Source organism: Podarcis erhardii (assembly GCF_964252035.2).
Source record: "Podarcis erhardii genome assembly, chromosome: 4".
NCBI classification, from domain to species: domain Eukaryota; kingdom Metazoa; phylum Chordata; class Lepidosauria; order Squamata; family Lacertidae; genus Podarcis; species Podarcis erhardii.
Window position 1 is genome coordinate 76,188,587 of NC_138508.1, and position 16,952 is coordinate 76,205,538.

At 40.4% G+C, this 16,952-nt stretch overlaps 1 protein-coding gene and 1 long non-coding RNA gene across 22 annotated transcripts in view; one reads left to right on the forward strand and one right to left on the reverse strand.

The window, feature by feature from the left end:
- LOC309339706 overlaps positions 1-2,483 on the forward strand; it is a 33,719-nt gene extending 31,236 nt beyond the window's left edge. For 3 of the 4 annotated variants that reach the window (XR_014155535.1, XR_014155537.1, XR_014155538.1), the window contains one exon: positions 1,468-2,483. This is a non-coding gene — a long non-coding RNA (uncharacterized lncRNA). Of the gene's footprint in view, positions 1-17; positions 87-1,467 lie in introns of those variants that run through there. The other variant, XR_014155536.1, reaches the window with a different exon arrangement.
- INPP4A (inositol polyphosphate-4-phosphatase type I A) overlaps positions 1-16,952 on the reverse strand; it is a 96,671-nt gene that overhangs the window by 19,146 nt on the left and 60,573 nt on the right. For 4 of the 18 annotated variants that reach the window (XM_081857884.1, XM_081857879.1, XM_081857881.1 and 1 more), the window contains exons 13-21: positions 16,479-16,583; positions 15,224-15,332; positions 15,040-15,123; positions 9,746-9,929; positions 9,313-9,531; positions 7,884-8,133; positions 3,676-3,708; positions 1,466-1,638; positions 128-251 (exon numbers count right to left, since the gene is read on the reverse strand). In XM_081857884.1, coding sequence (XP_081714010.1) covers positions 128-251; positions 1,466-1,638; positions 3,676-3,708; positions 7,884-8,133; positions 9,313-9,531; positions 9,746-9,929; positions 15,040-15,123; positions 15,224-15,332; positions 16,479-16,583 — 1,281 coding nt within the window. Of the gene's footprint in view, positions 1-127; positions 252-1,465; positions 1,639-3,675; positions 3,709-7,883; positions 8,134-9,312; positions 9,532-9,745; positions 9,930-12,175; positions 12,194-15,039; positions 15,124-15,223; positions 15,333-16,478; positions 16,584-16,952 lie in introns of all 18 variants that reach the window. The other 14 variants (XM_081857871.1, XM_081857869.1, XM_081857880.1 and 11 more) reach the window with 8 other exon arrangements.

Sequence of the window (16,952 nt, forward strand, 5' to 3'; positions counted from 1 at the left end):
ACTTCTTTTTGTTGCAGATCAACAAGACATTTCTAACCCTCTGCATGCACCTTGCCAACACTCTGCAGTGAATGAAGTTCAGAAAGTCGCAAAAGGATATGACATGCTTGCCCCAGCCAGTTTTTACCATAAGTGCTCAGAAGGCTTTCAAACTGTGCCAGCAGACCAATGGTGTAGAGCTGCCTCAGAAATCCATTATCATGCAGGCAGTTCCTCAGCTTGATAATGAAGCCACAGATAAGGGCTGTGAGCTGTGTAAGAGAATAGAGAAATGAAGTAACCGAAGACTTATGAAGAGACCTTCCAAAACCCTCATGCCAGAGGTAGGACACCAGTGACCCACTCCCTAATTTTAAAGAAGGATCTGTATACCTAACTTCATTGGCTCCTTTTAATGTGCTTTAAATAAGATGGTTAAAAAAAAACTTTTGAGGATGGAATATAGACACCTCAAGAGTCCTATATTTATTTAGAAACAGAAGCTCTGCTTGGCAAGAAATTTCTCCCCCTGCCCAGGTCAAAATGCCCATAGGATGCTGAAATAAATAGATGTGTTTCTACCTTTTAAGCAGAGTACTAATAGAGTTATGTAATAATGCTATATACCATATTGGAGACAGGGAGAACTAATGCTGGATGTACCAGCACTGCCACATCTGCCCTAAATGCACCCCCCTTTTTTTACTATGCATCCCAGGTGAAGCACTGTTCCTATTTTAACTTTGTGAAGAAAACTTGAGGGGGTTTTTAAAAAAATATATGGTGTGCACGAACATGCAAAACAATGCACCAGTTTCCCTGCCATGCTCTCCCACCCCCACTAATGACCAATCCAGATAGCAATTGCTGCATATCGTGTTTGGCTTTTGTAAAAGTATAAAGGGACCCCTGACCGTTAGGTCCAGTCACGGACGACTCTGGGGTTGCGGCGCTCATCTCGCTTTATTGGTTGAGGAAGCCGGCGTACAGCTTCTGGATCATGTGGCCAGCATGACTAAGCGGCTTCTGGCGAACCAGAGCAGCTCACAGAAACACTGTTTACCTTCCCGCCGGAGCGGTACCTATTTATCTGCTTGCACTCTGACGTGCTTTCGAACTGCTAGGTTGGCAGGAGCAAGGGCTGAGCAAGAGGCGCTCACCCCGTCACGGGGATTCGAATTGCCGACCTTCTGATCAAGCAAGCCCTAGGCTCTGTAGTTTAGACCACCCGTGTCCCTTGTAGAAGTATAATGGGATTAAATGTCCTAATGAAGGTCAGATCCTGCTACCTGCCCCCCTGTATTAAAACATTCTCTAGTTTAAAAGGATCTAGGCCCAGGAAAGATTGCAGCCAAAGCTGCTGAAGTTGGGCGGGGGGGTTGTTGTTCAGAAATGTGTAGTGATTCTTACTGCTTTCAAAGTTACTCTTCCATTTTTTAAAAAAGGTATCCAAAGTCTAATGTATGAATTCTACTTTCTTGCTTACAGTTTGGCAAAAGACAACATCCCGTCGGTACTGAAGGCTCAAACAAAGAGCTATTGTTGGGGCACTATCTTGCATCAAGAGAAAGACCATCGCTTTCTTTGCCTTGTCACTCATCATGGCTACGCAGTCTGTGAGTGTTGTCAGCAATGGGTAAAGGGCCTCACTCCATTCACCTGCAGTTTTCAAAAGGAAGGAGGAGGCAATTAATGGAAATATATCATTTAAAAAAATAAAAATCCTCAAAAAGAAACAGCTTTTAAGAAACATACTAACGCAACTTAAAGATTTGGTATGGATTTAAGGCTGCATATCTCTTAAGCCATGGTTGAGTCATTGGAAGTAGGCCCATGGCTCATGCATGCCTATACTCTCCATTGTCTGAACTGGCTGTAGTACAATATTACATCTATGCCAATGCTAACCAAGGGTAGATTTTTAACCACTTTGAAATCAGGATTTGCAAAACCTGTTTAAAGCTAACCTTGGTAAGTCATGTGCCTATGTAATGCTACACCATGGGTAAGAGACAGTTGGGGGAATTTGCATCAAAGAAGAGAGTTAAACTTAGTTCTGGAGAATAGTTACAGCCACACTGGGACAAAGTAGAAGAGTCTTATTGCCATAAATTGAACCCACTGGCCCTGTTAGAATGTAACAGTAAGCCATTGTCTGAAATAACCTATGGTTTATTATGAATGTGCAGCACTCTGGTGCAAGCTGCTCTGCTCGAAGCAAGTACTCTCTGTTCCTTGACAGCCATTCAAATGAAGGGCAGTTACGGAAAGTTGTTTTTAGAATACCATAAAGTACTGTGGTATCTTAAACCTGTGTCCCATCCTATAGACACACACACACACACACACACACACACACAAATTTGGCCCTATGTCTCAGAACACAGCTGGATTCTTTTAACAGTAGGCAAGCTGCTCTTTATGATACAGTTTTTCCAAAATAATCTAGTACTCTAAATAAGATTATCTATGCAATGAAAAATAAAGGTTGTTCTATTCATGTATTTGCTCTGAAGTGCTTTTTATAGACAATTATTTAAAAAGGAACAATGGATTTTCAGGGTATAGAAATTACAAAACATTTCTAAATAGCCAAGCTAAATAGACAAAAACTCAAAATAATTATAGTAAGTATTCAGTTTATACTGTGGAAACAAATGGTAACTTAAAAAACAATCTGCACACAAACCCGAACACATTTTAATTCTTTTTATTTAAAAAAAGCGAATTCTGGCCCCTACCCCCCACAAGTTCTGTATATGCTATCAGGTGGCTCATGTCTCTTCTCTCAAGATAAGCCAGCATGGCACAAGGGATAATGTGTTGGGTTTGGATACCCAGGTTCAAATTCTGGCTTAATCTAGGGCAAGTCACATGCTCCCAGCCTCATCTGCTTCCCAGCATTATTTTAAAGGAAAGGGGGGAAACAAAGCAAGCATTACAGTGGTGCCCCGCAAGACGAAAGGGTTTTACCGTTTTGGAGGCGCTTCGCAAAACGAATTTCCCTATGGGGTTGCTTCGCATGACGAAAATGTCTTGCGAGTTCCCGCGGGGTTTTTTTTGCTTTTTTCGCCCTTTTCCTAAGCCGCTAAGCCGCTTAACAGCTGATCCGCTGATAAGCCGTTTCTCAGCTGATCGCTAAAAGCCGCTAGACCGCTAATAGCGCTAATCCGCTAAGCCGTCAATGGGCTTGCTTCGCAAGACGAAAAAACCGCTAGACGAAGAGAATCGCGGAACGGATTAATTTCGTCTTGCGAGGCACCACTGTACTCAGCATTTTGTACCCACCCAGTAAAGAACCACAAAATATTAACACACACACAAACAAACCCAAATTGAAGGTGGTTCAATGTAGCCTCTGACCAAATGGGTTAAAACCAGTTTTACCAGCACTCTGCAGGCATACACAAAAGAGGCAACACCTGTTTTAACTAGACAGTAGCAGCTACATATGACTGCCTTCCAGCATATTTTTAAAAATGTCTTCCTGTCACATAATTACTGTGTGTTGAAATTTATTGGCAAGGAAGGCCAGTTTGCACCTACTAACCTAACAGCAAAAATACTTTTATTCACGTAGCAGTACCCAAATTAGCATCAGCAAAAGTCATTTGTGTTAGATGCACAGACAACCTTTTTCTTCTGCAGTTTTCAGAAGCAAATACTGTGAATGGAGGGGAGAAAACACACACATACCTGGGCCAGTCTCTTCAGGAGTGGGACTGCAATCTGCACAAAAATGGAGGTGCAACATGCATGATTAAGGGGAAGCAACACATTTTAAACATAGGCAACTGAAATGCTTAGTATAGAAGTTCTCAAACTTTTTTTCTGCAAAGTGGCACACCACAGACAGACTACCACTGATCACCTCTCCTCCTGATTGTGCCAGCATAAAATACTCCACAACCGCTTGTGCTTGGTACAACAAGCTGTTATAAATTATTTCTAGCACTGGAAACTAGGAGGAGAAGTGAGCACAAAAACAGGAGAAATATAGGTCTCTGTAGTCTGCTGGAAACAGCTGTATGTGAGCCACAGACAACACAGTTTGAGAACCACTAGCTTAATGACTTGCATTAAAAGCAGCTAAATAGAATAGCAGAACACTGGCAAGAGTTTTTGGGTGCATTAAGTAACCCTAATACACACATGTGGCATTTTTAGGTGTACACCTAAGATACTTTACATGTGCGCCTGAAACTGTAAAGTGTGAATATGACAAACTTGTTTGCAAATGCACGTATTTTTTAATAGACTAGCTCACCAAGGAATACAGACTAAGCACATCTCCTTCAGGATCATTCATGTATTCAGTGACAAGTTTGAATTTGTGCCATACAATGTATGAAACAGAGGTTTCAAAATATCTAGGTCATATTTTTAGGAGCCAGAGTGCCCAAAATTAAGGCCGGATCCAATTCCCACTGAAATGAATGGAAGAGATGCTATCAACTAGAACTGGAAGATCATGTCTCACTTATTATTTTGCCAAGCACACAACAGGTCTGTATGAACAAATGTGAGTTTTATTCCGCCATTTCCTCCCACCAAAACCACAAGGTGCCTTTTAAGATCCCTCCCCATTTAAATTAGTTTGGGGCTTTGGAAAAGAAGAAAGGGAAGCTGCCTCTTGGGCATTCACTTTCAGCCATTCTCGAACCAAGCTAACTTTTTAAACAGCAGTTAGAGGAAAACTAATGAATGAAGGGATGCTACCAGAAACTGCTTGTGTTGAAGTTGCACAAACATTATGTGTTTGAACTGTACCAAGCTGGTCCTGGGTGAATTGGGACGTGTTCTCTAAGGGCACTAATCTGAGAGCACTATTCTTCCATTTCCTCTCTTTGGCTCCTTGTATTTCTCCAAACCTATTTATAACATGGGTATAGGATTTACTCACATGACAACTAAATTGCTGAAACAAAAGCATCTCTTTTCACAAGCATTATTGATCTCATACTTCTTCCATTCAAGTCAGAGGGCAATTCGCTGTAAACAACAGCTTTTTCCAATCTGCACTGGCTTTCTTTCAAATTATAATATGCTTCTCTCAAATCAGAATAGGCTACGATCATTGCAAAAAATAATTTCCCTTATTTACTAATCTTTAAATTGGCTGACTACCTGTCTCATTTCACATTTCAAATATAAGTCGCTTCATAATTTTTCAGTCATTACATTTTCTCTCTCTTTCTACTCTGCTCCATTGTCATTCCCTAGCTCATTCTTCAGGCTGCATCTTTAAACTATAAGCCATTGCCAGGGACTAGGTTTGTTTTTAACTTGTATAGCGTCTAGCACATCAGGCATGCTATAAATAATAAAGTTAAAAACATCCTGTTTTCAACACGTTCCACATGAAGCCGTTCTAGCATCTCAATATGCCTTTGACTGCAAATTAAACTACTTGGAATTGAAAACAGTGCACCTCTGTGCATGTAAACATAAAAGCAATGATGCACAGCTTGAGCTGAGCACAACGGCAAGCATTGAAACATGTTGATCCATAATTTCAATGTTTCTCAGTCAATACATTATCAGAAAACATTTGATGAATTGAGAGAGAATGTTTGCCACATACAAAAATTATACAGTACTGTGCTGTATAATAGATACTGACTGCATTGAGTGAAATCCATTTCTTAATCACTCTGATGTGAAAGTTCTTTAGCAATTACTTGATTCAGACAATATATCTTCCCCACACATATTGTCACACAGCTTATTAAAAAAAAAAGTTTAAGATTTAAATTCAATCTGCAAACAGTTGAAAGGCATTGGTTTTCATGTTATCTAAGTTATTTCATAGGGATCAATACACTCAGTTCTTCATCCTTGCATCTTGCTAATTCTTAACAACATATGGAATGAATAACTAGAAACACAGAAAAGTTATAGGTTACGAAGCTTGACAAATCATACACTACTAATTCTGCACCTAATAAGTTAAAAGAAAAAATATATTATTTCATGAGACAGCATTTTACTCTGTTAAAAAAATTGTAACTCAGAAATATTAATTATGAAATGACTGTGAAATCACAAATACAAATTTGTTGTGAAGACACATAATGAAAATACAGTATGAGAAAGGTAATTTTCAGTTGCCTTCTCATACGAATTGTTGTATGAATTGTTTTGAAATGTCATACAAGAAAGCAGACTGTTCTCAGTCCTCGAAAGAAACTATTGAGTTCTAACATATCCTTCAATGTAACACAACAAAGAATTTGTTACAGAAACACAGGTGTAACATATAGACATCACACACGTGTATACTTAAAAACAAAATCTGTGTACACTTGGAAATACAATTTCTCTAACCATTTACAAGCCAACAAATCAAAGCACAAGGGGGAAATATTATGGCCTAGCACGATTTCCCAAACTTGGGCTTCTAGCTGTATTTGGACTACAAATCCCATCATTCCTGACCACTGGTCCTGCTAGCTAGGGATGATGAAAGTTGTAGTCCAAAAACAGCTGGAGACCAACTTTGGGAAACTCAGGCCTAGAAGTTCAACGATGTCACCTAAATATATGCTCAATTTGCAAAATGCCGCACTCCTGATGGAGCCTGGTTATGTAGTCACAATGAGGAACATGAGAAGTGTCCTAAGAGTCACCATACTCTGACAAATATACAGGAATGAGGCCAACAGAGAATGCCCCTCTATCAGCTGGGTGAAACAGAAGAATCTAATTCAGACTAAAACAGCCTGAACCTTTCAACTGCAGGGACCTGATGTACAGAAATAGTACACAGTATATAATTTTCTGAACTATAAGCAAAGAGCATGAACTATGAACCAGAAGTCCTCAATACAAATTAGCAATATATAGAACTAAACAGATAGGTAGCCGTGTTGGTCTGCCATGGTCAAAACAAAATAAAAAAATTCCTTCCAGTAGCACCTTAAAGACCAACTGAGTTAGTTCTAGGTATGAGCTTTCGTGTGCATGCACACTTCTTCAGATACCTGAAGAAGTGGTATCTGAAGAAGTGTGCATGCACACGAAAGCTCATACCTAGAACTAACTCAGTTGGTGTTTAAGGTGCTACTGGAAGGAATTTTTTTATTTTGTTAGAACTAAACAGAAAATGCTGTTAAGCGATTTTGCCAAAGCCCCAAAGCAGAATCCAGCAGTTTCTCACACCTCCTCACATTGTCACTGTGTTAGCGCCTAGTTCACTTCAGCTAAACAGGCACCCAAGCTCTACTCGCTCCTCTGGCTTTTCTTGTGCAGACATTCCCTGTTTGACCCATTGGTCTTATTTAGAAACACCCTATCAGCGGAAGGGCCTATGCAGAGGAGACCTTAATCCCCATGTTTCAGGAGAAACATGAAAGTAGCATCTTGAAATAAATCTAAGGAAAAATGGCTCCCACATCTCTCCTGCAGCATAAATTTTGGCCACGTTCAGATGACCAGATCTCAGCTCCATACACCAAGATATGCACAAGTTTCACACACCTGCACACAATCCCTTTGCTCCAGCTTCCTTCCTTTCACTGCACAAGCAAGCAAGCATGCCAGAAAACCACAGTTAACCAGCCACACATGCCTACCAGACTGGAAACAATGGTTAGCAGCTTCCAAACAAGTGAGGACCTAGATGCCATTTATAAACTATGGCTCCCTCTCAGGCCTTGTTTGGAAGCTGCTCAGCATAGATACAGAACCTGCTTCTGATGCCAACATTAACTGCAGCTTCCTGGCTGGCTTCCTCAATCATGTTTCAAAGGAGGAGCACAGTGCAGGTGCGTGAAGCTTGTTGAGCTGAGATTTGATTGTCTAAATGCAGCCACTTACTCATAAACACCACATGGAGATAAGGGTAAGAAAAATGCCAAAGCGGAGGAGCAGCAGGAAGAAGAAGCCATGGCTGTCATACGCACTTGTGTCTTGGGGACAATGGCATGCAGAGGATGGTATGGATGAAGATGATGGGGATGACGAAGATGATGAGGTGCGTGGCTTTATCCAGTACGCACGGGTATCCCGTTTACCTTTCTTGCTAGAACAGCTGGTGTCACACTGAAAAACGTCTTCACAGCTGTCACTATGTAAACGCTCTTTCTGGAGGAGTTTGTCCACCCTCTGGATAATGCATTCAAGACTTTTGTCAACATTCACCCAGACTTTTTCCTAGGAAGGAATGAAAAACAAACAGACTAACCAAAGACTCCTGTAACTTTAACATGGTTACATCATTCTGATCTCACTGCAGGAAGGATCTTGGGTCAAAATAGCAGTTGAAGAAGCCCGAAGTAGAACAAGAAACTTATCAACACAATGGGCTCAGCCACAAGATTATCTTTCAGGAGAATGTTTTCCATTTGTTATGAGGTTGTATTTTATAGGCTCTCCCTGTAAGGTGCTCAATACATGTGCTTTATCACATATTCCACTGGAATATGGCTACCCTTTTCTAGCCATTTTAACTTTGCAACAGAATTAAAAAACAGTCAACATCAGTTTCTGGTTGGATGAAACTGCATAGTTTGATTCAAGTCCTAAAAGATGTTACAGCATCCTTTGCTTTCCACTATATAAAAAAAAATAAGTATAGCATCACATCACCGGGGAAGTTAGAAAACTTGTTTAGATATTGTTGCTCCCATTTGTACAGGCAGTTCAAGAGAGATGAAATCCCTTAAATAATGCATATCATTTTCTGTCTCATACCAGTATAAAGAAGGGCTACAAATTCTGATCATATTTTGGTGGAAAAACTAATTGGGGACTGGCCTTCATGACACTATTTTTCATTGCTCCTAACAAGAATATCAGTTAACATCATTTATCAGTTAAAAAGCTGAGGGCTGACTAGTTGAAGAGCCTTCCAATAGTAGATGCTATTCTTCAGATTTTGCTTTCCATAGAAAATGTGCCTATAACAGCACTTTCCCCAAAATTTCCCCCCACTGACGACTTGAAAATTGCTGAGATTCTTGGCAGATCAATTCATGCCTTTTCTGCAGCAATTGTAATGCACTGTGCTAAATGTTGTATGATTTATAATTGTAATTTTGTTGCTTTTATTTCTTATATATATTTTACTGAATTCAGTTTAAATTCCACAGAATTCAAATTTCAAAAGAATAAAATACAATATTATTATTTAATGTGATGGATGTGCCACCTCCCTTTTTCAACCACAGAAACAAAGACACACAGTGTCTTCACCTGAGTGAAGTTCATGGATCCCTGGTGATCCCTGAAAACCCAAATCTACAGAATGGAGAGATGTAGTATAACTATACCCCTCAAGCTTTCAGCAGCAAGACTGCTAATAGAAACTGAATCCCAGGTCAACAAACCTACCCATTCTTCTTCATGCCAGTCCACTTGTAGAGAAGATCGGCTATTTCTTCCTGTCCACCTGGCCACCAGGGTATCTTGGTCATTCCTCAGCACCACTTGCTCTTCCTCTACAGAGGTTGGAGAGGCCTTTGAAGCTATATAATCTGGTCTTGCAGCATTCAGCGCATGTATTGAATTTGCCAGCAGTTTGCAGTCGCAGACGGTGACAAGCTGCCGTGTCTGGAAAGGATTGAGACAACAACGTATTTTGCAACTCTTTCTGCATTCCATATTACATCATGAATTCAGGGACTGCAGAAGAACCACTAAGACTGCCTTGCCATGTTCTTTTACAGTCAAAACGTAATATTCAAACAGGATAGCCAAGGCTGCCTTCTCAGTATATTCAGAGAGACCACAATGGGACATAGGGACTCTTGATCATATCCTGTACCTTATCTGCCAGAATGGCAAGTGTTCTTTCAAGCCCATTGGCGGATCTGTCCTTGGCAGCTCTGGAGAGTCTTTCTGCGTAGTAACTAACTTGAGTTTTCAAGGTATTGATCTGTGCAATAATCTCCTTTGCTCGGATAATATCTTGTGGTATGTACACTATTGACTGGGTATTGGTCGAAGTGCTGGGGAGTGGAAAAAGGGATAATTTTTTAAAAACATAAAAATAAAAATCAGTCCAACAGATCAGCACTGCAATTCCATTCCTTTTTCATGCTGAAAAAGGAGAAAGCACAGGCAAACAGTTTCTCCCAATTAACTATCAAGCATGAAGAGACCGAGAGGTGCTACAAGGACTCATGTTCGGACTACCACCCAGGCCCAACTCTGCCTTTAATGAAAGCAGTTGGGTGGCAAAATACACTGCACATGCTCATAACTTCCACAGGGACAGGATATGGCAGTCACTGATTTTAATGTGACCTATAGCACACTTCTAACCGTGTCTACCCAGAAGAAAGTCCAACTGAATTCAGTCGAGCTTGCTCCCAGGTAAGTGGGGTTAGGATTGCAGTATTGGTCTAATTCCTTGCTCTAAACATACATTTATTTATTCACATTTAACAAACAAATAAATATTTTTTTAAAGATAATTTATTTCCTACCATTTGGTAGGCTTCGAAGTCCTCTAGGCAGCTCACAGTTACTAAAACGTACTATCACTTCTTCATAAATAAACAAAGCAAAACTATTTCTGCTCATAAGCCTTTGACTCAGAATTGACCATCAGTCCTTACCACGATAAGGTCTTCTCTGTGCATGCAAAGATGACATCAGGCAAGAGTTGAGCTCCCCCTAGTGGTTGAGGGAGGAAAATGCTGTTCAATTCCTGCCTTCAACCAACTCAAAAGACCTCAGCCGATGCCTGGTGTCATTTTACACACACAAGAGGATAGTGGAGCTTTGCTTGGCCCCATGTTCAATCTTCCTCACCAGTTTAAATTCATTTAAGCATGAGTCTCAAATCTGCACTGCCTGTGACCAGCCAAGGCAAACAGACTCCACCAGCCAAGTGCTGTATGGACTGCCATCTGATTGCAACCCTCACTGTTTTTGCAGTCCCAAACATGTTGCAAAACCAGGATGTTATTCTTACCCTTAACCCTCTACCTATATTGCTGATGCAACTACAGAGCTCCCATAATCCCTGTCCCTTGACTATGGCGGCCGGGGCTGATGGAAGTCGTAGGCCTACAACATCTAGGAAGGTCACAGGTTCCCCTCTCCTGTCCTAGAGCAAAAATGTGTGGAAGAGTGCTATACTGGCACAATGCCTAGTTGAAAATAAGATCCCATCATGTGGGTATGTAAGCCTAAAGGCGCATCTTCTTTTTTCAAAACAACAGCTGTTCCACAGGGCTGGTAATGTTGGACATCACTATTGGGGAGTGTGGCTGTTGTACACATCATTTGTTTAGACAAAATGGATCTAGAATTCCTAACTTTGCAGGATCAAAGGTCTTGAAAACCACTAACTGGAAACAATGTGTTTACTGAAACTGTCAGCAATGGTCACAGCAATTGGGTCATTTATGGCTCTTGACCAGCAATTTCAAGGACAGCAGCCTTTATCAAACTCTCGTTTGGCATGTTTAAACCTACTGATTCAAAATAGCTTTAGCATGCCTCTTTTATTGGATTTTTGCCAGGGTTCCTTGTTTCTATATGGGACAGCTGTTTAAAAATCTCTGCACCATCTCAATAGTCACATCCAACTATCCAGAGTTATTAACTGTTTTTCTTACAATAAGGGAGATATCATGCAGAAGAATTAGGATATAATTGGCAGCACAGTCCATGCAGCCTGGTGAGTCTCATATTAAAAGAAGGGAAGCAAATCTATTGCCAAATAAGAGGAAATAAATTATTTGATGGTATGAAGTTCACAGACGACAAACTATCTGCAGTCATTCTCCCAAATGAACAGCTATCAGCTTTCACTGGCAACTTGAAGTTCAAAGCCCAAATCATCTAACCGATTTTCATACATTTGTGGATGCATAAAAAGAGTGACCAATATAATGTAAAAGGTTCATGTCGTATTCTGAGTATTTTCAGTTTCTAACAAAAATGGTCTCTTAAAGTTGAAGCATTCCAATTAAATTGGCTCCCAAGGTTCTAGCAACCAAACTTGGTCTGTGTTAGCTGTTCATTAGGAAGGCAAATAATGCAGATGACAAGATCAAATTAAATCATGCAACATACCCCAGTAAACAACCACATTAACTGAACGAAGCAAAATTAGCAAAAGCAAATGCAAAGCATAAAAAGGGGGGGGGCATCTCTGTACATAAACACATTAACTTTTGTTAAAAAAAGAAAAAGATCAAACAGGAAAGTTCTGCCTCAAACTGAGAAACAGAAAACTCACCAACATTCCTCATAACTGCTAAAAAAAATAAAACCAAATGAAAGTTAGCCATTATTTGTTAGCAGATACCAAAAGCAAAAAACAAAGCAAAGCAACATTAGATAAACAATGTTAGTTGTTTTAAATATTTTCCCCATTAAGGTTTGCTTATGTCATTAAAATTGTAAGCAAAACAAAATCATAGTCAATGCAGAATGGTTTATGACTTGCAACCCATTCCATAGATTTCTGACCGCATCAGCACAATGGGTGCCACATGCGACACAAGGAACTCGACTGCAAAATGCACAAATAACTCTGCAATCTGGCAGCATAACACAAATCTATGGGCTGGGATCCAAAGAACTACACAATTTACTTTGCACAGATTTGGGGGGGGGCGGGGGGTTACAGTTCATGTTTCTCATCAGCCTCCCACCCAAAATACCAAACTGGTTTGGCAATGAAGGAACCTTTAGAAGCAGATTCTCATATGGCACAAGTGTCTGCTATCCAGAGAGGTGGAAGGAGTTAAAAAAGAACTGCCCTGGAGATTAGTTCTTTCAATCCTGACCCAAGTGTGGGTTGCTTAATAGCTTGGGGTGGATTATAGGTCCATTTTGGTTTCTCATTTTTCCAATAATAAGTTCAGATTTCCACATCATGGAAATTTATCGGTATTTTAGTATGTATTCTAATATACAGATTTATGTATGCATTTCCCCCAACACACATTTTTGCAAGCAATCTCCTCTAATGTAATGCAGTTTTGTATATGTTCACTCATATATGCACTTTTATACACAGTTCACTTTGATACATTTTTGTTATGAGAACTGCACAGTAATATTAGAAGATCAAATTCCAAAGGATAGCTGTGTTTTGGTTTCTGTTATTGTTCTGGGCAGTGTAAATTACTGAACATTTCCCCTCATCACTATTAATAACCCTTATGCAGACCTCACAACACCCCACCTCCCTCCTTGCTGTGACCAGGAGACTTCTAGCAGGCAGGAAGACAGGAAGGACTGGAGATATTATAGAGGAGGAGAAATAAAGGAGATGCAGCAAGTTCAATGGGGTTGCACTGCTTCCTTCCTTCCTTCCACCCTCTATTAATGCAGCGTTTCCACAACATATTAAACATCAAAAAATTTAGAGGACTGCAGCGCCCATGTTCTTCCCAGGTACCAACAGAGCCAGGAGGAAGAATAATTCTATTTACTGGACCACCATCTGCTGGGTAAAAACGATATCTGATGTGGCAGTGACAACAAGTCACTTAAAACCAACAGAGATCAAATAATTGTAGTTTAGTGTAGACCTTTGCTACATATTTTTCTCCATACAAATATGTTTTTGCAAAATACAACATCAAGTAATAGTAGTGATACAACAGCTAGTACAGACATCTGGTACGTTCCCCAAAAGCCAGTCCTTTGCCAGGAGTGCCAGCTGTGATAAAAGCATGGGTCTGACTGTAGCACAATCGGGGTGGGGTGGGGAGATGGTTGTAAGGTGCACGCTTATATGAAATGTCTTCCATAGTAGAGTGGCTCTCTAAAAGGAAATTTCTGCATGTATTCCTCAGGTGCAGATGTTGTCTTTCTGGGTGACTGGTTTACCACTGAACCATTTAAACCTGAAAGGGTGGAAATGGCACAAATAGTGTCTTTCCAGCTTAAAATAACAAGCAAAACTAGAAGCCAGCCCACCCTGCTGCTGTCCTCCTTCCTCTCTGGTTTTGACTGTGGGGACCACAAGACGACGAGGATGGAATCTGCATCTCCACGCTGCAGCTGAGACACTTCCAGCCAGCTTAAGAAACTCCTATGGATATGCATTTTGACATTTTCCCAGTACCTTTTCCCCCTTCAGGCATATAGAGACTTAACCTTTTGTATTATGGTGTAGACAGGGAGCAATGTCAGAACTGTGGCAATTCCAGTATGCCAGTTTACTAGCAATTCCCTCTGGGAATCGAGCATCTCATCCAAGGATTAAGATTTACCTTCCGTATTTTAAATTTTATAGTGAAAACACAGAAAGTAGAAGTGTAAATCACTCTTCTGTCTTCCATACAAACCAGCTGCTAGAGGAAACCAAAGCCATTCCTGCAGTTATAGAATACAATAGGTTTCTGCTCTCTAATGAGAAAATATAGTAGGAATGCCCACTCCAAAAAGGGTCAGAGTTTACTATCTCGCTCTTAAAAAAAAAAAGAAGCAGCACTGATTGAATTTCCTTTTCACAGAACCTAAGATGATTGCTAAAAGACCAAGAAAGAATAGGGAGTCTCGCTCTTTCAGCATGTTCTCAAGAAAGGTCTTTGGCACCTATTAGGAAATGACAGAGACAGAAGCTAGGAAAATTAGTTTAGCCATGTTCCCATCTGACTTCAGATTGGGAAGCTTCAATAAAGATAGTCATTAAGAATCTTCAAAAACCTTTAGATTGAAAAATTAGGAGAAAGGTTAAAGACCAATTTTCTAGACTATTTCAGGATGTTCCCTGAACATCCCTCTCCCTCTACAGGGAGTAGACACAGTAAAAATGCAGTTGCCAGGAAATGGTGATGCCGTAGCAGTATAAGGAGCAGACAGGGACCCAGGAGCTGCCCACAGACTTCTGATCCTTTGATTTGATTTCAGCTGTTCAGATCAAAGAGTAAAAACAGCCTAGGTAAAACTTAGGGACTGCAGGAATCTACACGTACAGTCAAACCTTTTACACATCTATACAGAAAGGCTAATGCTTATATTAAATATACAATAGTTCATTAAGCTGTCATAAGCTATCTATCTATCTATCTATCTATCTATCTATCTATCTATCTATATCTATCTATCTATCTATCTATCTACTTAAAACTGAAGTAAAATTACTGGCTGAAAAAATGGGAAAACCTTCTTCTGTCAAACTCTTTCCATAAACTGGCTCTAATCTTCGTGGTTTTGGACTGAATCTTCCTATAGGTAGAAGCAATAAAAAAAGACACAAGGTATTAGATGCTTTTTACAAAACGGGGGCGACAGGAAGGGGCAGACAGCCACCAAGCATTCTACTTACTGTTTCTTGGCATCTTCAAATTTGTGCAGCTTTTTCCGCAGGCCCCCAGACTTAAAGCCTTGACAGTGAGCCGCTGGTGCTCCTATAGTTACAATATCATAGTTCTGATCTAAACAAAACCAAAAGTGAGGAGGAGATGTTTAAAGGAAAATACTCACCATCCAGACTTGGACTGCAAGCCTTTGTACTATAAGAATGTAATTTGCAAAGCACCTAATATATCTGGGGGTTGCCAAGCTTTTTAGACCAGTGGGCACATTTCCATTTCTGAGAGAGTGCTGTGGGGTACCAGTAACAAAATGGCTGCCATGGAGGGCACAGCGTAACACAAATTAGAGAAAGTGCTGTCACGTTGAAGCTTTTCCTGTAATCGTATTTCTGTACTAGGAAAGGAGTAACCTTGTTGAGTTTTTGCCTGCCATACAGCTGCCAAAGGCACAAAACCCCTACTTTTGCCCAGTGCCACCCCTAAACCACTTGCCTGGCTGTAAGCCCCATTAAACACAGACTTACTTCTGAATAAAGTATATAACTGTTCTGTAAGTTAACGAAACAGTGCATTCTTAATGAGTGCCTGGGTTCAGCCTTTAACTCCTGCAGAGCAGTAGACATTCTGCAAATTTTCATACTTTGCAGTTGCCATTTTATTGGAAGAGAGGGGTCTTTAAAATCCACTCATGCTGAGTATGTAGTAGTATTTGCAGAAAATAACTTCTAGAGACTACCTGATCTCAGACGAACCCAACACAGGAAAGATGCATCCTGATTGCTAGGGGGGAAATGGAAGGGCAAACTATGGAGAATCCGAGGACTAGAAAACAAGGCAAAAGCAGGAGAAGTAGACTAAAGAGGAGGGGGAAAGAGCAGCCCCTTAGGAAACCAGGGGTTCCAATGCCTGGTATCTAAACAATTCACTTATCAAAGCTCTGGTTTCACTGGTTGGCTAAAAACACAGGCAATCAGGAGCAACCAGGCTGGCTCATTTCACAGGAATGTTTTGAAGTACCCGCACATTTCACTTCATAACTTTCTCTGTAGGAGGGCTAGAAACTTTTTTTTTCTTCAAAAAAATGAAAGCTGTAACTCAATAGTAGAGCACATAATTTGCATGAAAAAGTTGCAAGCTCAAAACCCAGCATCTCTGTGAAGGATTGGGAAAAACACACACACACACACACAGAGAGAGAGAGAGAGAGAGAGAAAGAGAGAGAGAATAGAACCTACAGGATATATGAGCAAGAAAGAAAAAAAATACCTGATCCTGCATCATCTTGGACTCTCATTCGCTGTATGTGTAAATTTGTGGGCACAAATTCCAGCTTTTTGTCAGCTTTCAGGCTACTTGCTTTGAACGATGGACCTGAGGATATAAAGAAGATGATTTCTGCATGCTGAGTCCATAAAAATGCAACCACTAAGAAAAATTTGTTGGCAAATTGCAGTACAAAAACTGCAGCATGAAGTTTGTACTGGCAATGAGATTTCCTAAAGGGCCTCTTTGAAAATGATGGAGGGTATGCAGTGAAATGTTGGGAATGTTCAGCACCCCTCTCTTTTGCTGTTAAAAGTGAACTCCATCTTTCCCCCCTAAACTGAGTAAGTCCTTTGTTTAAATAGATGATGCTAGTCCCACCACACGGCGACATCCACACCATACATTTAAACTACATTTAACTGCATATCTAAGGCACCTGGCTTGCGCCAAAGAATCATGGAAACTTAGGATGGT